The 25,541-nt window shown below is 52.9% G+C and overlaps 2 protein-coding genes, 1 long non-coding RNA gene and 1 pseudogene across 3 annotated transcripts; 2 read left to right on the top strand and 2 right to left on the bottom strand.

The window, feature by feature from the left end:
• Nucleotides 1-309: 309 nt before the first annotated feature.
• On the bottom strand, nt 310-25,541 carry LOC143695913 (uncharacterized; annotated as a pseudogene).
• LOC143695935 (uncharacterized) lies at nt 2,871-8,285 on the top strand. Its single transcript, XM_077191171.1, has 2 exons — nt 2,871-3,196; nt 4,503-8,285. Exon 2 carries the CDS (start codon nt 6,414-6,416, stop codon nt 7,479-7,481), a length of 1,068 nt encoding a protein of 355 aa, XP_077047286.1. The 5' UTR covers nt 2,871-3,196; nt 4,503-6,413; the 3' UTR covers nt 7,482-8,285.
• On the bottom strand, nt 10,497-11,821 carry LOC129132055 (uncharacterized). Its single transcript, XR_008535758.2, has 2 exons — nt 11,704-11,821; nt 10,497-11,330 (listed from the first exon to the last, which is right to left on the bottom strand). It is a non-coding gene; the product is annotated as an uncharacterized LOC129132055 (long non-coding RNA).
• Nucleotides 11,878-16,509, top strand: LOC143695944 (uncharacterized). The gene is made up of 3 exons (XM_077191184.1): nt 11,878-12,015; nt 12,669-12,747; nt 12,932-16,509. The coding sequence occupies exons 2-3, from the start codon at nt 12,696-12,698 to the stop codon at nt 13,762-13,764; spliced, it is 885 nt and encodes a 294-aa protein (XP_077047299.1). The 5' UTR covers nt 11,878-12,015; nt 12,669-12,695; the 3' UTR covers nt 13,765-16,509.

Raw genomic sequence — 25,541 nt, 5'->3', positions numbered from 1 at the left:
GGTGACAGAGCTGTGCCTACAGCTGTCAGCTCCAGGCAGGCCTGAAGACCCTTTGCTTTTGGTTACATTGCATTATATATTTTTCTTTGCTGAGCATCTTAATACAGTAGAACCAATCTATACCTTAACTATTATCCATAGCCTATCATAACTACTATAATTACCATATTCATGTTACTATTCTCCAATCACTAAAAGATAGTACACTACAGTTTAAGCTAGAAGTTGTTTTTCAGTTTTCTTGCAGTGGAAAATTCTGAGACCTGTTTTTCTACTTGCAACATTTGCTGATTTGTTTGCCTATGCTATCTTTCTGCTTGGTAAAAACATCTTCTTGTTTGGGGTGGGTTTATCTTTTGCTCTAAGTCATAAAAACCCCTTCTAACTAACACACCCTTTGCCTTCTTGGTTATCCAGTAAGACTGACTCAGCAATTTTCTTTTATATCAAAACTTGCTTCCATCTCTATTCCTTCATCTGACTCTATATTTAAAAATCTTTCTGCCAAGCATACATATCTGTGAGACTTGTCAAACTTTCATCCTTCCCAACATCTTCCCACATTCCTGACATTTGTAGGGCCATTCCCCAGTGTGCAGGCACTGGTGGGTAATAAGGCTGGAGACATCAGTGAAACTTCCCACATTCCTCACACTGGGTGGTTCTCCTCTGTGGATCCTCTGGTAGCAAATCAGGCAAGAGCTCCAGCTAAAGCTCTTCCTGCATTCCCCACAGCTGTAGGGCTGCTCCCAAGTGCCCGGATGTTGGTGGGTGATAAGGCTGGAACTCCAGCTGAAGCTCTTCCCACATTCCAAGCACTTGTACGGTTTCTCCCCAGTGTGCAGGTGCTGGTGGGTGATGAGCTCAGAGTTTCAACTCAAGCTCTTCCTGTTGTCATGGCATTTGATTTGTAGGGCTTCCCTTACTGGTGGGTCTGTTGGTGTCTCATCAAGGCAAAGCTCTGGCTGAATCTTTTCCTACGTTTGGGACACTCGTAGGGCCTCTCCCTGGTGTGTGCCTCCTGATGCCTGATGAGATGTGAGCTATTCCAAAACCTCTTGCCATAGTCAGGATACTCATAAGGTCTCTCCTCCATGTGTGTCTGTTGATCTCTGATGAGAACTGAGCTGCTCAAAACCTCTTCCCACACTCAGTACATTCATAAGGCTTCTCCATGCTGTGGAAGTGCCAGTGGATGACCAGGTGGGATGGTGGACAAAGCTCTTTCCACAGTCAGGGCGCTTGAAGGGCCATTCCACTGTATGCAGGCTCTGGTGGGTGAGGAGCTTGAAGCTCTGGCTGAAAGTCTTCCCACATTATCCATTATTGTAGGGACATTCCCCAATGTGCAGCTGCTGGTGGGAGGCCAAGGTGGAGACATCATTGAAGGTCTTCCCACATTCCCCACACGTGTAGGGCCGTTCGCAGCATGGATGGGTGGATGAGGTGGGAGCTCCAGCTGAAGTAGTCACGGTCCAAGCACTTGTAGGGCTTCTCTCTATCATGAAGCCGCTGCTGGACCCCCAGGTCAGAGCTCTGGCTGAAGCTCTGGCCACTTTCCTGGCACAGGAAGGGTCTTTCCTACTCAGAGCTCCTGGGCTGGGTTTGCATGCAGCCCCTCCTCATGTGGGATCTCCAGGGTTTTCCTCCCTGTTGGATTCCTGAGCCATGAAGCTGCTCAAAACAGCCTCTTCCACAAGGTTCTGCTGTGGGAATTTGTCCCCTTCAGTCACCATCCACAGCTAATTGTCTGAGGAAGGAAGGGAGGAAGGGAGGAAGGGAGGAAGGGAGGGAGGGAGGGAGGGAGGGAGGAAGGAAGGAAGGAAGGAAGGAAGGAAGGAAGGAAGGAAGGAAGGAAGGAAGGAAGGAAGGAAGGAAGGAAGGAAGGAAGGAAGGAAGGAAGGAAGGAAGGAAGGAAGGAAGGAAGGAAGGAAGGAAGGAAGGAAGGAAGGAAGGAAGGAAGGAAGGAAGGAAGGAAGGAAGGAAGGAAGGAAGGAAGGAAGGAAGGAAGGAAGGAAGGAAGGAAGGAAGGAAGGAAGGAAGGAAGGAAGGAAGGAAGGAAGGAAGGAAGGAAGGAAGGAAGGAAGGAAGGAAGGAAGGAAGGAAGGAAGGAAGGAAGGAAGGAAGGAAGGAAGGAAGGAAGGAAGGAAGGAAGGAAGGAAGGAAAAGCAGAAGGATCTTGTTCCTGAGAGCTTTCAGAATAAGCCTCCAAGTAGTAGGTTGTTTTGTGGTATCCCCTAGTCTTGAGTGGATTCTTAGGTATACCCGGTTCCAGAAGTAAACACATGGTTCTGACACTTGGAGTGGGTCCCTTTGGAGAGCCCATTTTGGGGAGGACTGTGCTGCTTTCCACGAATTTTGGAGATAATGAACAGGTTTTGGGGGCTTCCCCTAGGAGGGGCGTTTGCGGAGGGGGCAGTGGAGGGTGCCCAGGCCGGGCCCCGCGGCGCCCGGCCCTGCCCTGCCCTGTGGGGCTGCTCCGCACTGGGCCAGACCGGTCCGGACCGGGTTTGGGGCTGCGGCACCGCCCGGCGCTGGGGATGGGGCGTGCGGGGGAGCTGGGGCCGTACTGGAAGTGCTGGGGCCGTACTGGGAGTGCTGGTGGCACGGGGAGCCTCCGTGACTGCGGGCGGGAAGGGGTAACGATGGAAAAGCGGGAGAAACGTTGGAATAACGGGGCGTGGAACTCCATTCTGAGGTAGATGTGGGGTCTGTCACCCCTAAACCGTGGTGAGAGGTAGCTGGAGTTTGGAGGGACGTCAGGAAAGGGTGGGAGAGGGGGGATAAGGGGAGGTGGGACAGCGAGAAAGAGGTTCCTATGGGGATCCCCGGCTGTCCTCCATCACTTGAGCCTCGGAGCTGCTCCTTCGGGCTTGGCAGGAGGGAGGCGGACCCACACTGGGGAGGGGAGTCCCCAGACTCCCGGTCAATCCCTGTGGAGGTGACTGGGGGGCTTGGGGGGTTACCCCATTCCGTAGCCAGTGCTGTCGTGGGGTTAGGGTAAGCTTAGGGCGGCCGTGGTGCAGAGGAGGAGAAAGGGCGGCCACGGAGGAGGAAGAGGAGGAGCAGGAGCAAAACCAGGAGGAGCAAGCAGTAAGAGGAGGGATGAAAACGGAGGAGAAGGAGGAAGCTCGTGGTCCACTGCTTACTGTACCGCCCCCGGGAGCATCGTCTCCTTCCCCCCAGTGTTCTGCAGGTGAGCTCGCCCTAAATATCTCGGGGCATCCCCTGCAGGTGGGTGTTTTTGGGGGTGTCCTGATGCGGCTGCCGGCAGAGCAGCGGTGGCGGTGGCGGTGGGCGGGGGAATGCGGGGTCCCGCAGCCGTACGGCGGTCGCACAGCGCCGGCAGTGGGGGCGACGCCGCGGTTTGGGAGAGCCGAGGAGGAGAACCCCGGCACCCTGAAATGGGGGCACGGAGGAGGCAGAACCCCCGGCAGTCTGGAGCGGAGAGGGGAGAACAGAGCGGGCAGCCTGGAGAGGGGGAGTCTGGAGACGGGTGTGTGGAAAAATCACTGGCTGTGAAGAGCCAGTGCTCACAAAGGAGACAGAGGAGCCCTGCAACCTTATTCGAACAAAGGGAGAGAGTCCACTAGGGCATACCCCTGTGGGGACTCTCCTCATAAAAGGAGGATGCAACCTCCTTTTATCCTAAACTTTTGGCCGCGTACTGCCATCTTTGTTTCCCCATCGCCTGAGGTACAGCCTTCCCGAACCTGCATATTCCCCTAAAGCTCAGAAGTTCAAACTGTCTGGGTTCTACAACAAAGTCATACAGCTGGACGTTCATGAGGGCCTCTGCACACATTCTTTCAGAACCTGATTGGTTATTTCAGACCTAGTCTTTTGTGAAGACATTAAGACCCATTTCTCTTATCAGGGGGTCCCTGGGACCCCAGACATGCCTAAGTAGAGAGGGGAGAAAGGACTCCTGGGACACCTCAAACATCTCTAAACAGCACCCAAGAAGAGGGGAAGCCCAGAACCCATGGTTGCCCTAGCAGCCCAGTGAAGGGGCACCTCCAGAGCCCCAGAAAGAGACAACTAGAAAGGGAGAACTGCTGTGAGGGTTTTTGATACTGAGTCTTTATGTTTCTGAGGCATTTAGATATACAAGATGACCATATAGATATACATGAGATATACTGGGGTAGGAGGAACCCCAATCCAATGAGCTCATACCTTGATTTTTTTCAGCCAAAACAGAATTTGTCTTTCCCAAGCCTTGGCTGGATGGGGAAGACTGTGGGGAAGATACTCCAGGATACCCAGGCAGGTGAGGAGGAAGTCAGTGCCCCTTTCTCCTCTCTTCTGCTCCATCTCTCAGCCTAGCATGGCCCCCAGCTGCCGGACAACCCCACTGCCAACACCATCCTGCTGGGCACAGACTGGGGGGATCTCCTTTCCCTTCCCTCTGGCATAGAAGAAAATCTCCTTTCTCACCTTCTTCCTTCTTCTTTCTCCTTGTCCTTTTTCTTCCTTCTGCTTGTTCCTTCCTCCCCCAGGCACTGAGCTGTGAACGGAGACCAGAGAGAACAGATCCCTGTGGCAGTACCTTTAGAAAAAGGCCATTTTTAGTGGCTCCACAGCACATGAAGTCAACAGGGAGGAAAAGCCATGGAGATCCCCCACAAGGAGGGCCTGCAAACCCAGCCTATGGTGCTCTGAGGAGGAAAGACCCACCCTGTGTTGGGAAGGCAGCTGACCTGGTGGTTGACCAGCAGCTTCATGATGGGGAGAAATCCTACAAGGGCTTCTTGGAATGTGGGAAGAGCTTCAGCAACAGCTCCAACCTCCTCATCCACCACTGGGTGCACACAGCCCTGTGAGTGTGAGGAATGTGGGAAGAGCTTCATTCAGAGCTCCAGCATGAGCTGCCACCAGAAGATCCACACAGGGAACAGCCCTAGAAGTGTTTGGAATGTGGGAAGAGTTTTATCCAGAGCTTCAGCCTGATGTGCCACTGTCGCAGACATCTTTCATGAAAAATCCTTTCTTAGGATTTTTCCTTGTGAGAAGCTGCAGTTTTCAGCAACCAAAGTAAACAATGGTTATCTGCTGCTGTGGAATGCAACAGGTGATTGGTCTCCTGTGGGTGTTTGGATTTCTTGACCACTCATGGCAGAGCTGGCTCTTGCTCTGTCTGAGACACAGATCTTTGTTATTCATTCCTTTTCTATTCTTAGCTTAGCTAGCTGCTGAAGAAACCTTTCCGTTCTATTGCTTTTAAGTATAGTCTAATGTAACATATATCATAAAATAATAAATCAAGCCTTCTGATCATGGAGTCAACATTCTCGTCTCTTCTTCATCCTGAAAACCCTTGTGACCACAGTCACAATTGGTGACCCCCGACTGAGGAGGACAATCATCACTTGGTGAGACCACCAGAGGAGCATTGCTGCACTGGGTAAACCCTGAATGTGTGGCATTGATGGTTGCTTCACAAGTGACCACAGAAGTGGATTCTAGCCAGGAGCTGAAGAACTGAAGATCTGAATTTGGACAGAGTTCACAGCAAGGCTGACCACGAAGAGAACCTTCTGAAAAGCCTCCAGGAAGATGTTCAGAAAGCTCAGCAGCACCGTGCAGATAGCCAGAGAGTCCTGGACACTGTCACAAGGTACTGTTGGTTTTTCCCCTCCTGAAGATGAGGCCATTCGCAGTTTGTGGCTGCTCATCTGGAGGACTTCTCCCCTAGAGGATGAGGTTCCATTCTCCCCTTCAGAGGAGAAACTTATTGCCCTCTGGCAAAAATGGGGTGAAGAGGACGGAATTCTCCTGTTGGAGACAGATTTCTATGAGTTTTTTCGATGGGCAAAGGTCTTTGGGTTTTTTACGAATGTGCTATATGCCCTTGATGTGTTTGTCTGGGAGTGTATGGACTCCATTTTCCAATTCTTTTTGGGCCGTGGGTTCGGATGCCCCTCGATTTATCCAACCTTTTTGTTGCTCTTTCTAGTCTTGAAACGGAGAGCAGCTGTTTTTCCCTGGATTGCTAACTGCAAGGGCAAAGCCCCGTTCCCCCCAATTCTGGGGCAAGACCCTTTGGAGGGGGACGCTCTGCTGCTTTCCAGCCCCCCTGAACCACAGCAAGGGGCGAAGTTTCGCCCGCAGCTGAAGTTTTTTTTACTGCGTCTTCGGAGCATGCTCAGACGGAGCCGTTTTCTCCCCCCTCCCGTTGCTCTCAGGGGGGATGGGAGTGGGCGGCACCGCCCCGGCCAGCGCCACGGGCACCGCCCCGCACAGCGCCGCGAGCGCCGCCTCACCCCGCCCCGCGGGTCCGGGCGCTTCCCCGCGCGGCCCGTCCCGCGGCCGCCCCTGCCGGGGAGCCTGTGGGCGCTCCGGCCGCGGTTCCGCCGGCTTCCCTGCCTGCATCTGAGATCTCAGAGACACCGCTTCCCGCGGCAGCGCCGATGTTGCTGGGCAACAGCGATCCACCGCTCCCCCCGGCCGTCCCGCCGCCTTCTGCGACTGCCGTTCCGCCGCCGATGTCAGAGCCCGGCGCAGAAGATGCTGCCAGCCCCGTGCCGCCCCCGCCGCCTCCCCAGGCGGCCCCGCTGCCCGCCCCGGCAGTTCTGCCGCCTGCGGGGACTCCGTCCTCCGTGTCTGCGTCAGAGGCTGCCCTGGAGCCGGCGGCAGCTGCAGCGGCGCCTCCTGCATCCAGGGTGACTTCCTCCCCGAGTTTTTCAGGTTGTCCCGGGGCTGCCTCTACGGGGGGAGCTGGGACAGGGGAAGAGGGCGTCAGCCTGTCCTTCGGTGGAGGAGGCATGGCCCGACAGCTGGCTGTGGGTGCGGCCCGGCTGCGTGTTTTCAACATCAGCATTTTTGGCGGGTTGGGGGGTGTTTGGTCCGGGGTTTCCCCCTGGGGGATGCGGATCTCTCTGCCGCCCCTCGCGTGCCCCAGCGGTGAGGGGGAGGTGGGTCCTGAAAGTTCTGCCCCTGGTCCCCAGCCCAGAGGGGGTGGAGGTGGTGCCGTGAGGCAGATGGGAGGAACACCTGGTGCATTTGCATCGCAGGGGCAGAGGGCACAGCAGGAAGCGAGCATCGCTTGTCTGCTGTGGGGAAAGGACATCCCCAGACCCAAGACGAAGTTTCTCGGGACAGCTTCTGTCTTCCCATTGCCGGCATGCCTCGGTGATTTTGGGGAAAGGAAGCGTTTGGTCACCCCTTCTGCCATTGTACTGGCAGCAGGGTGCGGGTCTGTGCCAATGCAGAGCCTGCCTCGGGGGCTGGGCCTGGGCTGTCTGCCTTGGTTGCTTGGGCCAGGGCCACCTCCCGGCCTCCTGTTGGGTTTGGGGGCTTTGCTTCCCCCTTCTGGTCCTGGGCCACCTTTCTGTGGGCCAGGTCTGGGGTTCCTGATCCTTCCACATGGGCCAGGGCCCCCAAGGGCCTCTCTCTGGCTCCTCTGCTGCTGCTGCTGCTCTTTCCGACAAAAAAAAAAAAAAAAAAAAAAAAAAAAAAAAAAAAAAAAAAAAAATTAAATAAAAAAGGGTGAAAGAGCTGGCAGCAGCTCAGAGGCAGGGATTGGCTTCAGCCCAAGTTGTGGCAAGACATTTCACAAATTTTCTCAAAATTCTTTGAAGACTGTCAATGGACTTTTGATAACTATTGATGGACTTTTCTGTAGCAAGCCTGTTTCAGGACCAAAAGAAACTTTCAGATATGGCAAAGAGGAACATCTTCAGACCATGGACTTTTCCTGAAACTCAGCTGCTTGGACTTGAATTTTCTTTGCATTGTTTTTGCATTTTCTTATATTATAGAATTGTTTTAGTAATATGATAGAATTTTATGTTCTACAGGTGAAGAAATTCCCAGTGCATTCCACAGGAGCACTTGAGTGGAGTTTGATTGGCAACAGATAACCTGTCAAGTGTTTGTCTTTTTCTTCAGCATGAGTACAGCAGAGAAAATTACAAACGCTTTTTCCTTTTAATTTAATTAAATAAAAAAAAGGTGACATGTCGCAGACATCTTTCATGAAAAATCCTTTCTTAGGATTTTTCCTTGTGAGAAGCTGCAGTTTTCAGCAACCAAAGTAAACAATGGTTATCTGCTGCTGTGGAATGCAACAGGTGATTGGTCTCCTGTGGGTGTTTGGATTTCTTGACCACTCATGGCAGAGCTGGCTCTTGCTCTGTCTGAGACACAGATCTTTGTTATTCATTCCTTTTCTATTCTTAGCTTAGCTAGCTGCTGAAGAAACCTTTCCGTTCTATTGCTTTTTAGTATAGTCTAATGTAACATATATCATAAAATAATAAATCAAGCCTTCTGATCATGGAGTCAACATTCTCGTCTCTTCTTCATCCTGAAAACCCTTGTGACCACAATCACATGCCACCAGAAGATCCACACTGAGGAATGGCCCTACCCCCCGTGCTTGGAATGCAGAGAGATTCAGCCTCCTCTTCCATCTGATCTACCACCAGTGTCCACGCTAGGGAATGATCCTACATATGCTTGGAATGCAGGGAGAGCTTCAGGTGAGGCACCTGCCTGGTCTGCCACCAGAGCATCCACACTGGGGAACAGCCCTACATGTGCAGGGAATGTGGAAAGAGGTTTAGTGACTGTTCCAACCTGATCTGCCACCAGAACATCCACACCAGGAGGAGGGTCTATGAGTGTCCCAAGTGTGGGAGGAGCTTCTCCTGCAGCTCTGCCTTGACCCAACACCAACAGTCCCACAGGTAAGGGAAGTCCTGTGAGTGCCCTGCCTGCAGGAAGAGCTTTGTTCACTGCTCCAAGTTCACCCATTAGAGGACCCACATTGTGTTATCTATGGTGACCATGTTGGGACTTGAATCAACCTGGTGATTCAAGTTGGTCACAGACATGGTAATCCAGCACTGGCAGAGACAAAGATTTTGGAGACAATTTTGTGGGAACCCCTCCAAAAAAGGCTCTTTCACCCACCCAACCCTATCCGACCCAACCCAAACCCACAGATACTCAAACAGTGCTGACATGTCAATTCTTTCATTTTGGCCTTGATTTTCTTGTGATCTATCCTTTAAAAACACCCAAAAATGGGTAAAAATAAAGAACCTTGTCAGAGATGTGTAAAACCCCACCATTTCACAGGGACTTGGGGGGGAATTTGTAGTCTGGGGGATATTCAGGAGGATTTGGGGTTTTTGAGGGAATTTGGAGGAGTTTCCTCCATTACTTTGCACCCCAAAAGGTGAGGGGTTCTATCCATCACCTCAAAACCACTCAATGCCACTGAAAGTGTCTCCATCCCGGCCCAAAATGGCTTGATCCCACCCCAAAATGACTCAAAACCACCCCAAAAGTATTCAATTCCACAGCATTCCAAACCCTGGAAGGGAAGGAAGGGGATGGGGAGGGGTGGGATGTGAATCGAGAGGGGTGGGATATGGACTGGGGCAGATGAAATAGGGATTGGGAGGGGTGAGAGGGGATTTGGGAGAAGTGGCATGTGAAGTGGGAGGGGTTGGATGGGGTCTGAAATGAGACAGCTGAAGGTTGGCAATGATGAGGCCCAGGGGGACCCCGTTCCTGAAGGGGTTGCAGGGTATCCCCCAGTTCTGCAGGGATTTGGCTAATGCCTCACCAGTTGTCAGGCAGACCCACAGTGCCCAACATTCCCCGCGTGGACCCCACCTGAACCCCCCCTCACCTTCAGCGAGGAGGGGGAAGATGGAGGGCATCCAGCTGGGCCCCCCCGCGCTGTCCTGGCGGGAGCGGCTGCAGTGGGGCTGAGTGTGGACAGGAGAAGCCAAGAGCCCAGCGCTGCCCCAGCCCGACCTGCCCCAGCTCCATCCCTGCCCCTCCTCCAGGATGCTGTGGGTTTGGGAGGCACAGGAGACCAAGGGTGGGTGCTGGGCCTGGGGAGAAGAGGAGAAGGGATAGAGGAGAAGGAGAAGGAGGGATAGAGGAGGAGAAGATTACTTCTAAGGATAGAGGAGGAGAAGATTACCTGGCTAAAGCACACCAAGAAAAAGGAAATAAAAATCCAAAATCAATCAATCCAAATGGAAATAAACCCAAAACAATTTATGTAGCTCAGGAGGTTCTGGGGGAGGAAGGGGTGAGGGAAAAAAACCAGAAGAGGGTAAGGATGAAAAGGAATATGGAAGACCCCACTGTTGAGTCACAAGGGTCAGAGTTGACACCTGTGAAGAACTGAGCCTGGATTTCAACAGTTCAGTCTTAAAGGCCCAATAGCACTTAACTTAAACTTAACAACACTTAACTGAAACTCTAACTTCACATAGAATTTATTACACCACAACAGTAACATACCCACAGGCCCAAATCTTCCCACCAGGTGCAGGGCAGAACCTTGAGGAGGAATGGGGGGCTCAGCCCAGGACCATTAGGGGGTGCCCCAAGTGCAGCAAACAGGAGAGTTCCCTGCTCACAGAGGCCCCAGCACAGGGAGGTCGCTGTCGCAGCTGCTGCAGCCCAGGAGAGTTCCAAGGGTGTAACGTGGAGTCGGTGGTCAGAGACAGAGACACACTTCAGAGTTACAAGTGGCAATAATAGAGAGAGCTTTATTGTCTGAACCCAGCTTTATACAGGGGGTTTGAAAATGCCCCAGTCTAAACCGCTCATTGGTCTGATCTTACCACCTCTCAGTTCTCTGAGCAGTGAGATGTCTGCAGCTTAGGGTGCAGGTGTGATTGGGTGAAATTGCCCAACTTGTTACAGTACAAGCCAGCTTGTACTGTAACTCAAGGGTCTCACTCACTCTGGGCTGCTGTTTATAGGGCCCAAGGGATGGGCTTTATTCACAGACATTGTCCATCCTGGCCCAAGCTCAGGCTGGTGACTTTCTGGGAAAGGTTGAGAACTAAAATATGATCCCATTTGGGATGTTATTCAGGCAAAAAAAAAGTTTCCAAGGCTGTTGGAGCTTGTTGGACAGCACCAGTCCCTGGAACAGACAATGCTGGTGATAAACTTAAGAGGAGTTAAGCCCAGGGGCTGCTTGTCAAGGCCAAGGCCTAAACAAGTATTTCTCAGATCATAGTGTTGCCTGATAGGAGGGGGGGCTGGGTAGAGATTTTCCCAGGTGTGTCCACTGATGTTTCATGAGATCTGAGATGCTCTGAACCCTCTTCCGACATTCCTCACACTTGTAAGGCTATTCTCCATGTGCCCGTGCTGGTGAGTGATGAATGGAGATGGAAGAAGAGAATTTCCAGAGCCTGGAGGTGGGTGAGATGTAGACAAGGATCAGCATGGGATGATGCAGAGTGGCTTTCCAACGGAGTGCCCAAGCTGTACCTGTCCAGCTCCACTCTGGAATGCCGTTCTGGAAGTGGCAGTTGGCCTTTCCCGTCCGCTGGAACTCCCCTCTGTGGGCAGGGACACAGGTCATGGTGTGCCCCCCGCCACAGCGACTCCCAGCACCCCACAGCCGGCTGGGAGCTCAGGAGGCCATGCCGGACCCCCCTTTCCCACTCCCCTCTGCCCCACCGGCTTCTGGGTGAGGGGAACCCTCCAAGAGCCACCCAGTGAGGATCCGCTTCCCCCCAGAGCCGCAGGGAACTCCTCCAGGTATTACGGAAGGGAGCTATGAAGGGACACCCTTTGGGAACCACTTTCCCGCTGTGCCACCTCCCTTCATCTTCCCTCTCCCACTCCGTTCCCATCGTCCCCCCGAATCCCAGCTCTCCCCATCTCGGTTCGGGGCTGACCCACCTCCTCTACCATCTTCTCCCTTCTTACCGTGTCCCGTCCTGTTCCTCCCAGAGACCCCTGCCCGCCGCTGATGGCGGCGCAAGGGAAGAGGAAGAGGAAGAGCAGGAGCCGGAAAAGGAGGAGAAACTGAGAGACGACGAGGAGGAGGGGTCTTCATTTTTATTCCTGCCTCGAGTTGTACCAGGGACAGGAGGTAGCTGTCTGATCTTCTGCAAAGGAGGAAAAGAAAAAGCAGCAGAAAGTGGGAGAGGAAGAAGAAGAGGAAATTCGCGTGTCCACCGCGCCCTGTGTCCGCAGCCCTCCCGGCCCGTGGAGCATCTCCCCCGCCGCATCCCGCAGGTGACCGGGGAGGGAGGGGGAACCTACCTCGGATATCTGGGGCGTCCCCGGGAGGTGTTTTGTTCCACGGGGGATCCCGGCCGTGCCCAGGGGAGGATGCGGGGTCTCGCACGCCAGCTGGAGATCGCCTGGCGGGGGCAGGGGATACCGGTTCTGGCTGTCCCTGGAGTGGGACACCGGAGAGGGGCGATAGGTGTTTGGAATAGCCCCGGAAGACTAGAAAGGAGGAAGCACAGAGTTAACGGGGAGGGCAGGATTCCGTCGACCCTGAAACGGGGGACTGGGAGGGGGGACGTCCCCGGTATCGTGGAGTGGGGCAAGCCTGAAGAGTGGGAACCCTGGGACCCCCCAGCAGCCGAAACAGAGACTCAGAGGAGAAGGGACCCCTAGGACCGCTAAAACTTCCAGCAACCCTAAGCAGGACCCAGGAGAGGGAAGACCTCCAGGACCCCGAAATGGAGAGACCAGAGACGGGGGTATCTTGGAGGACTCTTGTGCTGAATCTTAATATTTTGGAGGGGGTTTTTTTTCCTGCATAATGGTGTTTCAGAGGTTTTCATGGACACAAGATACCTGGTGACTTCTAGCGATGGACTTGGGCAGGAGGAACCTCCAGCTCAGCACACTCACACATTGTTTTCCCCCAAAACCAGGATTTGTCATTCCTAAGGATTGGCTGAATGGAGGAGGAGGCTGCAAGGAAGAGGAAGATGCTCCAGGACACCCAGGCAGGTAGGGAGGAAGTAACTTCCCCTTTCGCCCTCATTTCTGCTCCATCTTCCACCCGAGCATGGCCCCCAGCTGCAGGACAACCCCTGCTGCTAACACCATCCTGCCAGGAATGGATGGGGGGATCTCCTTCCCCTTCCCTGGCACGGAGGCAAATCCCATCCTCTCTTTGTCCTTCCTCCCCCAGGCACTGAGCTGAAGGCAGAGATCAAGGAGGAGAAATCCCCCTGGCAGAACATTGCAGATGAGGCTGTTTTGAGTCCCTCCACAGCACAGGAAGCCAATGAGGAAGAGAAGCCCCAGAGATCCCGCACAAGGAGGGGCTGCAAACCCAGCCCAGGGTGCTCCAAGGAGGAAAGAGACCCCCTGTGCCAGGAAGGTGGCCAGAGCTTCACCTGGAGCTCAGAGCTGGTGAAGAAGCCTCACGTGGGGGAGAAGTCCCACATATGCTTGGAATGTGGGAAGAGCTTTGGCCGGAGCTCCCACCTCCTCCGCCACCAGATGATCCACACGGGGGAACGCCCCTTTGAATGCTTGGAATGTGGGAAGAGCTTCGGCCGGAGCTCCTGTCTGATCCGCCATCAGGTAATTCACACAGGGGAACGGCCCTACAACTGCAAGGAATGTGGGAAAAGCTTCAATGACCGCTCCAACCTCCTCACCCACCAGCGCCTGCACTCCAGGGAACGGCCCTTTGAGTGTTGGGAGTGTGGGAAGAGCTTCAGCACCAGGTCTGACCTGATTCAGCATCAGAAGATCCACAGTGGAGAACGGCCCTATGAGTGTCCTGAGTGTGCAAAGAGATTTCGGACCAGCTCCCATCTCCTTCTGCATCAGCGCATTCACACGGATGAGAGGCCCTTCCGCTGCCCCAACTGTGGGAAGGGCTTCAAACGTAACTCCCACCTCACCCTGCACCGGCGCATCCACACCAGGGAGAGGCCCTACGAGTGTCCTGAGTGTGGGAAGAGCTTCTCCAGCAGCTCTGGCTTGACCCAACACCAGCAGTCCCACTTATAAGGGAAGCCCTGCTGTGGACGCCCAGGGGCCCACCATTGGAGCTGTAATACCTCAGCCCTGGAAGGGCAAAGGTGACGAGGGTCAAAGAGAGACTCCCTCTGAATACAATGGTCTCACCTATAGGCATTTCCAGTCTCATGTTAATGCAACAGGCTTTATTGGTATCAGCTAGTTCAACTGCCCTTTTTTCTTTTTAGGTACTGCCCCTAGAATGTTCTCCCCTCTCTTGTCCCCTGTTGGTCCCGGTTTACTGTGGTGATCTGCTCCTGGTTACCTCATTGGTTCCCAGTTTGCTGCCGCTCCTCTGCGCCACTTGTACTCAGTTCGCATTGGCCCTTGAGCCTTGGATCTGCCTCTTTTTCCCCCCCCATATGAAACCCTGTCCTCAGCCATCTGTCCTTGGACCCTCTTCATAGCAATAAACTAGGTTTGGAGCTCCACACAAAGACTGTTCATTAGCAGTTTAAGCAAGCCTGCTCTGGGCTCTGGGAGTGCAGGTCGTTCACAGAGGCTCATTGTGGACGCCCCACAACACCCTGAGAATGCCCTGACTGTGAGAAGATCTTCATCTGCTGCTCCAACTTCATCACCCATCAGAGGACCCACATTGGATGATTCACAGTGACCGTCACTGGGCTGAGACCTGCTGATCCATATTCCAGGTGGCCTGTGTACTGGTTTGTGTGGCCAGGTTTTGGAACTAGGGGGCTACTAAGGTAGCTTTTATGAGAAGCTGCCAGGAATTTCCCCATGGCCAGCAAAGCCAGCACCAGCTTCTGGACAGACCCACAACTCACCAACACCAAGCCCATAGGAGATCGCAGTGACACCCCAGGGATAATGGATTCAAGAAGGAAAAAGTTCTTGTGCAGATGGAATCGGGTGCAGAGAGGAGTGGGAACATGTGAAAGGAACAGCTCTGCAGACACCCAGGGCAGTGCAGAAGGTGGGGTGGGAGCTGCTCCAGGTGCCGGAGCTGCCTGCAGCCCCTGGAGGAGCCTATGCTGGAACAGGGGGATGCCCGAAAAGAAGGATGTGAGCCCATGAGAAACCTGTGCTGGAGCAGCCTCCATGCAGGGCCCCATGGATCCCTGGGCAGAGGAGCCCACGCTGGAACAGCTTTGCTGGAAGGACCTGTGGGGACACACACTGGGGCTGGGGAAGGACTCCCAACTTCTGTCCCAGAGCAGCACCTCCCAGGAGGAGGAACAAGGTGCATTATCCTGCTCTGATTTGGTTGGTAATAAATTGAGGTCCTTTCCTCAGGAGGAGTCTGTTTTGCCTGTGACAGTGTTTGGGGAGCAATCCCTCCTGGTCCTTATCTCAATTCCTGGGCCTTTCCTTTTATATTCTCTCCCGTCCAGGTGCAGAGGGCAGGGACAAAGCAGTTTTGGTGGCACATTGCATCCAGTCAGGGTCAGCCCACTAGAGGGGGTTGGTAGTGGCCTGTGAGGGTCCCCGGACATCCCCCCTCGAGCAGGGTGTCCCCCCTTGCTGCAGCCCAGTCCCTCAGGCAGCGCTCAGCTGAGCAGAGCACTTGGTGCTGGTGACTCGGCAGTGTCCAGGCAGACCCGCAGTGCTCAGCCTGGACTCCAGCTGTGACCTCCACCCTCAGCGCTCCCTGCCAGGGGAATTTGGGAAGGGAACATGTGGAGGGCGCCAGGGGGGGTCCCTTAACTGTCCCGGAGGGGGCAGCTGAGGTGGGGCCTGGCCCTGCCTGGGCACGGCTGTTGCCCCCCCACACTCTGAACTGCTCCGGACTGGTGCTGCCAGCGCAGCGCGGCTGCTTTGGGGCTGCTGCTCCCTGCCCGGCCCCGGCCATGGGGCGAGGGGCAGCAGCTGGGGCCCTACTGGTGGTGCTGGGAGCCCCCCCAGCTCTGGGTTGAGCAAGGAGGCAGGGGAGGGAACTGAAAGATGTTTGAGAGGACACCTAAGGGAAAGTGGGACAGTGGGAAAAGGGTTCCCAGTGAGGGACCCTTCGCGTCCCCTGTCACTTGATCTCTGGAGCGATTCCCTGGGGCTCTGAGGGGGGGATGAGATCCACACGGGGAGGGGCCCCAATCCCCTTGTCCATCCCTCAGGAGCAAATGGGGGACTTCCCTCACACAGCAGCTGGTGCTGCAGTGGCCATGTGGCAGACTGGAGGCTGGAAAGGGGGGTCCAGAGTGGCCCCCTGAGCTTCCGACCTGATGTAGGGTGGTGGGGGTAGGGGGGTGCATCCCCTTGCCCACACAGTGGTGTTCCTGGGAAAAGCCCATGTGGGAATCCATAAAAACCAGAGGGTTTTGGGAAGGTGGTAAAAAAGACAGGCCTCAGATGCAGCAGGAATTGTGAAGTGCTAACACAGCAGAAAAAGATAACTAAGCGGTAGAGAAGACGTGAGAAATAGAAAAATAGAGCTGTGTAGTTTGGCTTTCTAAGTTGCAACAAGTTTATTTAGTATATATCTAGAAGGTTATGCTTATGAATAGAGCTTTATTCGTTGTCTCTTATAAACAAGCCATTGTGTTTGAGAATAGGCCACTATTGTTTTAACCAAAGCTACGTGTGCTTAAGGTGATTGGATAGAACTACTGTCAGTATGCTTTTGCTCTATGTAATTGGCTAAGACGGCTTTATGGTATGTTGTAACATTAAGTTTCTGTGGTTTTCCTGCCGGACCAGCAAGCTGTTAGCATCTCTCCTCTCCATTGTCATAACCATGTAATGAGACTGATGATGAAAATAAATAGCTCACGACGCTGATCCCAGTGGCCCCGTCCCATTTGTGTCTGAATATAAACTGCCGGCGTCAGCCCAGAGTCACTTCCTGAACGGCCTTGAGTGGGTGAGGTTCATGGACAAGAATATCTATAACCTAAAGCAGCTCCAGCACTTCAACAGTGATTTGGGCACTTTGAGGGGATACCCCATATGGGAACACCCAGGCCCAGTACTGGAACACCCAACTGGAATTACTGGAGAAGAGATGGGCTCAGGTACTGCAGTACAGGGACACATACTGTTGGCACACCCCAATCACCTGGCATGAGCAGCCGTATTTTTGAGGAAAACAGCCCCAAATCTCCATAAAAATCCCCAAATCCTCCTGATTATCCCCCTAAATCTGAAATTCTCCTTGAAATCAAACTGAAATAGTTGGGGTTTGAAGATCTTTGTTTAATTACTTTATTTTAGCCCCAATTTCATCTGTTTCTAAGAGATTAAAATGGCTCAAAAGAAAACGAAGGCCCAAATAGAAGGATTTACATGTTGATGTCATGTGAGTATCTCTGTAGCTGGGCTGTTTGGGTGGGAAGAGCCCTTTTTGGAGCCTTTGATTTGAATAATTTGGTCTTTGCACCAATCCATCACCACTTGTCTGTAGAAGATGTCTGTGGGCCATAGAGAATTAGAACAATTGAATTTAAAAGACCTCTTGGTTGCAAAAGACCTCAAACATCATCCAGTTTTGCTTGATGCCTCCTGAAGAAATGAGTGGTGGCTGCTGGTCAGATTTTTTGGGGTCTAAAGTCAACAAGACTGCTCTGCTCAATGAATTTCCAGCATTGGTCTGCATTCTAGTGGATGTTCCTTCCCCTGCATTCATCAGGATGCCTATGGGGAACAAGGAGGATGTGGACACCACTAGCCAGATGGCTTCCCAATGTGGATCACTTGGAACGTGGGTAAACAGGACTCTGCACAATGTGACTCAGCAGGAAAATTGGTCAATGTATCTTTATCCAGTCTAGACCACTGGGTCTCTGCCCAATGGGGGTCACTGTGGATCATCCAATATTTTTCCTCTGATGGGTCATAAAGTTGGACAAAGCTCTTCCCGCAGTCAGGGCATTTGCAGAGCTTCCCTTACACATGGGACCACTGGTGTGAGGTCAAGGCATCACTCTGGGTGATGAGATGGGAGTTCTAGTTGAAGCTTTTCCCACTTGGGACACTCACAGGGCCATTCCCCAGTATGGACCTTCTGGTGGCAGAGGAGGTGAGAGCGGTCACTGAAGCTCTTCCCACATTCCAAACACCTATAAAGCCATTTCCCTATGTGGATCTTCTGGTGGCAGATCAGCGTGGAGCTCTGAGTGAAGCTCTTCCCACATTCCTCACACTCATAGGGCCATTTCCCCGTGTGCACCCACTGGTGGATGAGGAGGAGGGTTTCTCTTTGGTGTGAATATGCTGCTGGACCCCCAGGTCAGAGCTCTGGCTGAAGTTCTGGCTGCCTTCCAAGCACAGGGTGGGTCTCTCCTCCTCAGAGCACCCTAGGCTGGGTTTGCAGCCCCCTCCTCGTGTGGGATCTCTGGGGCTTTTCCTCTCTGTTGGATTCTTGCACTGTGGAGCTGCTCAAAACAGCCTCTTCCACGAGGTTTTATGGCAGGGCTTTGTTCTCCCTGGTCTCTGTCCACAGCTCAGTGCCTGGGGAGGAAGGACAAGGAGAGGATGGTGTTTTCCTCTGTGGCAGAGGGAAGGGGAAGGAGATCCCTCAATCCGTCCCCAACAGGACAGCATCGGCAGCAGGGTTGTCCTGCAGCCCAGGGCAATTTTCAGCTAAAAGACAGAGCAGGGGAAAGGGGCAGTGACTTCCTCCTGACCTGCCTGGGTGTCCTGGGGCATCTTCCTTAATCACAGTCAGGCTCACTGCAACCCGGAGTCCAGTCCAGCTGGGGGCAATGTGGCAAAATTGAGGGATGGAACGATGGATTTGCCTTAAAAATAGAGAACTTTAACAACAAAATAACAAACACAGAAACCACAGAATCTGAGGAGTAAGATCCAGTGACGGGGGAGTGTGGTGAACATAACAATATATAGGGATATTCTGAGGGCAGGGGTCCAATCAGCAGCACAAACTCGGAAAATGACCTTATATGTGGCAGGTCCTGAACAAACTGAGAACAAGAACAAGAACAAGAACATGACTTAATATAGAATAGTTCTATTAACATACCATCAACATACTAAGTCCCGTGACCACACTCTTCTCACCATGACCTGACCAGATAGCTCTCTTTCACTATCCTGTTTCCCATGGTCTAGGGTTGATGCCTCCTGTATGTGCCACTGAGGCTAGACCACTACTCATCCTAGCTGGTTGTGTTCCTACATTCCTCTTCCTTGCAGCCTCCTCCTCCATCTGGCCAAGTTTTGGAATAAGAAATCCTTTCTTGGGAGGATAAACAAGGTGTGAGCATGTTGGGGTGGAGGTTCCTCCTGCCCAAGTCTATCTCTAGAAGTCACTGGGCATCTTGTGCCCATAGAGATTTTCAAAACACCAAGATTCAGCCCAAAACCCATCTCTGATCTCTCCACTTTGAGGTTCTTGGGGCTCACCCTGCCTGAGCTGCTGAAGGTCCCACATGTATTAGGGGTTCCCTGTCTCAAGCCTGCTAGCAGTCTCAGGAACTGTCCCTCTTCAGACTCCCCCTTTTTCCAGCCTACACTTTGGGAAGCTCTGTGCCCCTCTGTGCTGTTGGGGTCCCTCCTCTCCCGGCCCCCCATTCTGAGTTCCGGGATACCCAGGGATCTCCCCTATCCATATTACCCCCACCTCCAGTCTGCCAGAGGTCCCACAGTTCCAGTATTGCCCATTTACCCACTCCAGGGGTCCCAGGCTTTCCCACGTTCGGCTCTCCCAGGAAGTCCCCAAAACCAGCGTTCCACAGCCCTGGCCAGCACCGGGCAATTGCCGGCAGCAGCCACGGGATGCCCCCCAAAAACAACACTCTTGGGGACTGCCCAAGATATCTGAGACAAGCTCCCTTTCCCTGGTCACCTGAGGGATGTGAGGGGCCAATCCTCCTGGGGCGGAGGGGCTGCAGTTGCAGTAAATAGTGAATGCACATGATACCTCCTCTCCCCTCTCCTCTTCCTCCTCCCACTTCCTCCTCCTCTTCCTCCTCCTCTATCCCTTTGTCTGTGGGCCAGGAGCTCTCAGGTCAGCGGGGGAGCTGGACATGATGGGAAAATGGGGGAAGAGGGGGAAAATATGGGAGGGATCCCCAAAAGGAGCAAGAGAGAGGGTAGGCCACCCCCAAACTGATCCAGAGGGGATCTGGGGCTGTGGAAGAGGATGGGACAGGAGTGGGAGAGGGGGTGTAAGAGGTGGTGGGTCAGTGCAAACATGCTCTTATGGGGGTTCCTTTGTGTTCCTCATCACTTAATCCCTGGAGTGGTTCCGGGGGGCTCTGAGGGGGTAGATCTGCTCTGGGGGTTTCCCAACCCTCCATCCATTGGGAGGGTTCCCCCCACCCAGCAGCCAGTGCTGTGGTGGGCACGTGGCAGAGTAGGGTGTGAAAAAGGGGGCAGGGGTGGCCTCTTGAGCTCCCAACCTGCTGTGGGGTGCAGGGGGTTGCTGGGGGTTGAGGTGCCACTGACCTGCCTCTCTGCCCATAGAGGGGTGTTCAGTGGATGGGAAAGGCCAAGTGCCACTCCCTGAATGACCCTGAGCAGGTGAGGTTCATGGACAGGAACATCTACACCAAGGAGCAGCTCAGGCCCTGTGGCAGGGACACCTCCCTCCACCTTCACTGCCTACCAGCACCAGCACACAGGGAACAGCCTTACAAGTGTGGGAAACAAGGAAAGAGGTTTTTGAGGAGCTCAGATTTCGCGAAGCATCACTGGACACACTCAGGGAATGTGACCGTGGTCACAAGGGCTTTCAGGATGAAGAAGAGAAGAGAATGTTGACTCCATGATCAGAAGGCTTGATTTATTATTTTATATGTTACATTAAGACTATACTAAAAAGAAAGGAAAAGGTTTCTTCAGAAGCTAGCTAAGCTAATAGAAAAGAATGAATAACAAAGATCTGTGTCTCAGACAGAGAGCAAGAGCCAGCTCTGCCATGAGTGGTCAGTAAATCCAAACATCCACAGGAGACCAGTCACGGGTCTACCTGTTGCATTCTACAGCAGCAGATAACCATTGTTTACTTTTGGTTGCTGAAACTGCAGCTTCTCACAAGGAAAAATCCTAAGAAAGGATTTTTCATGAAAGATGTCTGCGACAGGGGAAGTGTCCATCCACCCTCCCCCAAGCCAAAGCATGATCTGAGAAATGCTCTTTAGGCCTTGGCCTTGATGATCAAACCCTGGGCTCAGCTCCTTTGGTGTTTACCACAAGCACTATCTGCTCCAGGGACTGGTGTTGTCCAAAAAGCTCCTGCTTACTAACTAACAGCCTTGGAAACTTTTTTTTTTTTTTTTTTTTTTTTTTTTTTTTTTTTTTTTTTTTTTTGCCTGAATAACATCCCAAATGGGATCATATTTTAGTTCTCAACCTTTCCCAGAAAGTCACCAGCCTGAGCTTGGGCCAGGATGGACAATGTCTGTGAATAAAGCCCATCCCTTGGGCCCTATAAACAGCAGCCCAGAGTGAGTGAGACCCTTGAGTTACAGTACAAGCTGGCTTGTACTGTAACAAGTTGGGCAATTTCACCCAATCACACCTGCACCCTAAGCTGCAGACATCTCACTGCTCAGAGAACTGAGAGGTGGTAAGATCAGACCAATGAGCGGTTTAGACTGGGGCATTTTCAAACCCCCTGTATAAAGCTGGGTTCAGACAATAAAGCTCTCTCTTATTATTGCCACTTGTAACTCTGAAGTGTGTCTCTGTCTCTGACCACCGACTCCACGTTACACCCTTGGAACTCTCCTGGGCTGCAGCAGCTGCGACAGCGACCTCCCTGTGCTGGGGCCTCTGTGAGCTGGGAACTCTCCTGTTTGCTGCACTTGGGGCACCCCCAAATGGTCCTGGGCTGAGCCCCCCCATTCCTCCTCAAGGCTCTGCCCTGCACCTGGTCGGAAGATGCAAAGGCAACTGAAGGAAGAGTTCCACTGGAGTCCAGGGGAATTTCCCACAGGGACCTCGTACAGACTCCTGTCCATACATGTGTGACGCTGAATATGCCATAGCAAATGTCCTGGGAATGCAGCTCTCCTGGAGTCGGAAGTACTTAAAATATATAATTCAGTAGGGCCTGTGGGTATGTTCCTGTTGTGGTGTAATAAATTCTATGTGAAGTTAGTGATTAAGTTTCAGTTAAGTGCTGTTAAGTTTAACTTAAGTGTATTGGGTCTTTAAACCTGAACTGTTGAAATCCAAGCTCAGTTCTGCACAGGTGTCAACTCTGACCCTTGTGACTCAACAGTGGGGTCTTCAATATTCCCTTTTATCCCTACCTTTTTCTATCCTTTTCTCTCCCCTGCTCCTCTGTCCCATCCCCCCCCTCCTTCCCCGCCCTCAGCATCTAGTAAAATGGTTTTGGGTTTATTTCCATTTGAATTGATCGATTTTTGATTTTTGCTGTTTCCCAGAGTGCTTTAAGCATCCAGTAAGTGGCAGAGTGAACCTTGCCAAGGAACTTTGTTGTAGGGTCATTTTTATACGAGGCCTGTTTTTGCTGATGGGTTTCCCAGTGATTCTTTAAGTGACCTTAAACATTGGAGCTCAAGAGAACAGCACTGCAAACATCCAAGGCAGTGCAGGAGGGGCAGGAGATGCTCCAGGCAGTGTTCATATTGGTTGTGGAGGGAGGAGGAGAAGGGATGGAGAAGGAGGGATGAAGAAGAAGCGAGAGAAAGGATGGACAAGAAGGAGAAAAAAAGCATGATTAAGAAGGAGGAAGAGGAGTAGGGAGAGACAAGGAGGAGGAAGAGGAAAAAGGAGTCATCTTGTGGTGGTCACTGTTTCTACAGCCCAGCTTGCCCCTGGGGGGTTTCTCCCTCCCTGCGTTTCGCAGGTAACTGGGGAAGAGGAGCTTGGCCCAAATATCCTGGGACTCTTTTTTGGGCAGAGTAGGATATTTTCAGCTTGCAGGACTTCAAGGCTGAGCTGCAAAGGCTCCTTAGTGAGATACTGGGGGTCCCTGGCAGAGTCCCTGCGATGGGTGGTGCAGTGCGGGGTTCCCAGAGCCATGTGGAAGCACTGAGGGGTGCTGGCAAGGACAACAGTATTGGAGACCCCGGGTAGAGACAGGCTAGGGGGAAATGGTGTGGGGAGAGGGGCCAAACTGGTGCTGGGGGACTCCCAGAAGGTTGGAGGGGTAGGAGAAAGAGGGAGGAGCCTCAGGGCCCTGAAACTAGGATCCTAAGAGGGAGGACCCAAGGCAGTCTCAATAGGAGAGATAAACAACATAGGAAGGAAGCCAGGACCCCCAACAGCATAGAGAAGGAGGATCCCTGGGACACAGTCAGGAGAGAAAGAACCCCTGGGATGCCCCAAACCCTGGGCATTCATAAGCTGAATCTCAAAGAAGGGGAACTACCTGGACCCATCGTACCCCCAAGCAGCCCAGAGAAGGGGAACCTCAAAAACCCCAAAGTGGGAAGACCATAGAGGGAAGATACCTGAAATTACCAGGAACACACGCAGCCTGAAGAGTCTGGGGACCCTGTAAAAATCTAACTTTAAATACATGCAGGACCCCAAGCATCCTGTATAGGGGACACCCCCAGAACCCCAACGTCAGGAAACCATAGAAAGATCTTTGTACCAGTGGGCACATTACAGCCTCGCAAAGGCAAAAGATCCTGAGAGATGTCACAGTGCATACGTGTAGCAGAGATGCTGAAAAGTGGCAAAGCTGAATAACCTCTCTCAGCTTCTGTTGTGGTGTGTTTTATGTTTGTTCAGTTTTCCCCCCATTGTTCTCTCAGAAGGTCCTGCCTTGTTACCAGTTTGTGTCAATCCCCAAACCCCTCCCCAGTTGTCTTGGTTATCAAATGCATCTTTCTTGTTCCCCACCCCTGGCGGCCTGCCTGTCACTCAACACCCCTGCCTCTTTTTCTAGAGAGTTCAGGCCAGGATGTCGGGTGATTGGGTTAGGGGCCAGGGTCCCTCCCACAACTGTGTTTGATGGGTTCTCCGATTATGCCAATCCTTAATGTATCCTTCTCTGATTTGCTATCTTTCACCCCTCCCATCCTCTTTAAAACCCGAGGCTTTCCCTGCCTCGGGGCTCTCAGCTCCTTCTACTTGACCCTCCACGTTTCCCTACCAATAAAACCACCCTCCCTGAAGAAACTGAGAGTCGCCTCTTCATTTCATCCTGCGACTTCGGAGCTCTCTACTGCGGCCACACGTCTGTAAGCCTGTCATCGCTAGGCACCGGGCCTTGACTTCGTGTTGGGGAAGTGCCTTACTGGCTGGAGGTTGGCTGGACACTTATCTAGCCTGGGCGTTTTACTTTCCACCGGCCACCGCTCCAAGCTTCAGTCCTGTGCAGATCACAGAAGGCAAAGAATGAAGCAGCAGAGCAAAGGGCTTTTGTGCCCACTGAAGGGAACTGCAAAAATCCAGCAGCTACTCATTCACAAGCACAGTCAACTGTGTGTGCTCTTGCTTCTTGAAAAACTCACTGGTGTGTGCTCTTGCTTCTTGAAAAACTCACTGGTGCCCTTCTTTTCTCATAGGAGGGGTTTTTGGTCTGCATCTTGTTTTGGAGGTTTGTGTTGACACAGAATGCCTGGTGAGTTCTGGAGATGGATTTGTACAAGAGGAAACCCCAACCCAACACTGTCACACCTTGTTACACAACAGTCCCATAGCTTGTTTTCCCCCAAAACCAGGATTTGTCATTTCTAAGCTTTGGCTGGATGGAGAAGGAGGCTGTAATAAAGAGGAAGATGCCCCAGGACACTGAGGCAGGTGAGGAGAAAGTCAGTGCCCCTATCCCCCTCTCCTCTGCTCCATCTCCCAGCCCAGTATCGCCCCTGGCTGCAAGACAGCCTTGCTGCCGACACCATCCTGATGGATTTGGAGGAAGTCCTTCCCCCTCCCTCTGGCACAGAGGCAAATTCCATCCTCTCCTTGTCCTTCCTCTCTTCAGGCACTGAGCTGCAGGCAGAGACCAGGGTGGAGAAATCCCCCTGGCAAAACATTGTGGAAGAGGCCGTTTTGAGCGCCTCCACAACACAGGAGTCCAACGGGGAGGAAAAACCCCAGAGATATCCCATGAGGAAGGGCTCCAAATCCAGCCCAGGGTGCTCCAAGGAGGAAAATCCCACCCTGTGCCAGAAGTCAGCTGGAGCTTCAGCCAGAACTCAGACCTGGTGATCTACAAGCAGCATCATATTAGTGAGAAGCACTACAGGGACTTGGAATGTGGGAGCGAGCTTCAGCCAGAGATCCCATCTGATCTGCCACCAGAAGATCCACACCTGGGAACAGCCACACAAGTGCTGAAATGTGGGAAGGACTTCAGTGATGACTCCAACCTCATTATCCACCAGAGCCTGCACACTGGGGAGCAGCCCTATAAATGCAGGGAACATAGGAAGAGCTTCAGCCGGAGTTCCAACCTCCTCTCTCTCCCACCAGCTTGTCCACACTGGGGAGCGGCCCTACCAGTGCCCCAGCTGCAGAAAGAGACTCAGCTTCAGATCCCACCTGGTCTACCACCAGAAGATCCACAGTGAGGAACAGCCCTACAAGTGTCCTGAGTGCAGAAAGAGTTTTCAGAGGTGCGCTCATCTGGTCATGCTTGAGCAAACACACACAGAGGGAGTGGCCCTTCTGCTGCCCTGACTGTGGGAAGGGCTTCAAGCACAACTCCACTCTCATCACCCACTGGTGCATCCACACCAGGGAGAGGCCCTACGAGTGTCCTGAGTATGAGAAGAGCTTCTCCTACAGCTCTGCCTTGATTTCACCCTAATGGATCCATGAATAGGGGAAACTGTGGTAGCCGTGTCTTTAAGGTCCACCTGAGCCGCCGTCTTCGCCCGGTAGCAGACGGAGCGGGAGGAGCGCGCGGTTTCTCGGTTCGGCACCAT

Source organism: Agelaius phoeniceus, chromosome 27 (assembly GCF_051311805.1).
Source record: "Agelaius phoeniceus isolate bAgePho1 chromosome 27, bAgePho1.hap1, whole genome shotgun sequence".
Lineage (NCBI taxonomy): Eukaryota > Metazoa > Chordata > Aves > Passeriformes > Icteridae > Agelaius > Agelaius phoeniceus.
Note: the sequence above shows the minus strand (reverse complement) of the source record. Positions and strands in the feature narration are given on the sequence as shown.

Bases quoted from the DNA above. Each gene is read 5' to 3' on its own strand.
- LOC143695944 (XM_077191184.1), top strand. From the start codon at position 12,696: ATGGAGGAGGAGGCTGCAAGGAAGAGGAAGATGCTCCAGGACACCCAG. The intron at 12,748-12,931 runs GTAGGGAGGAAG...TTCCTCCCCCAG, and splicing joins GCTCCAGGACACCCAGGCAG to GCACTGAGCTGAAGGCAGAG.
- LOC143695935 (XM_077191171.1), top strand. From the start codon at position 6,414: ATGTTGCTGGGCAACAGCGATCCACCGCTCCCCCCGGCCGTCCCGCCG.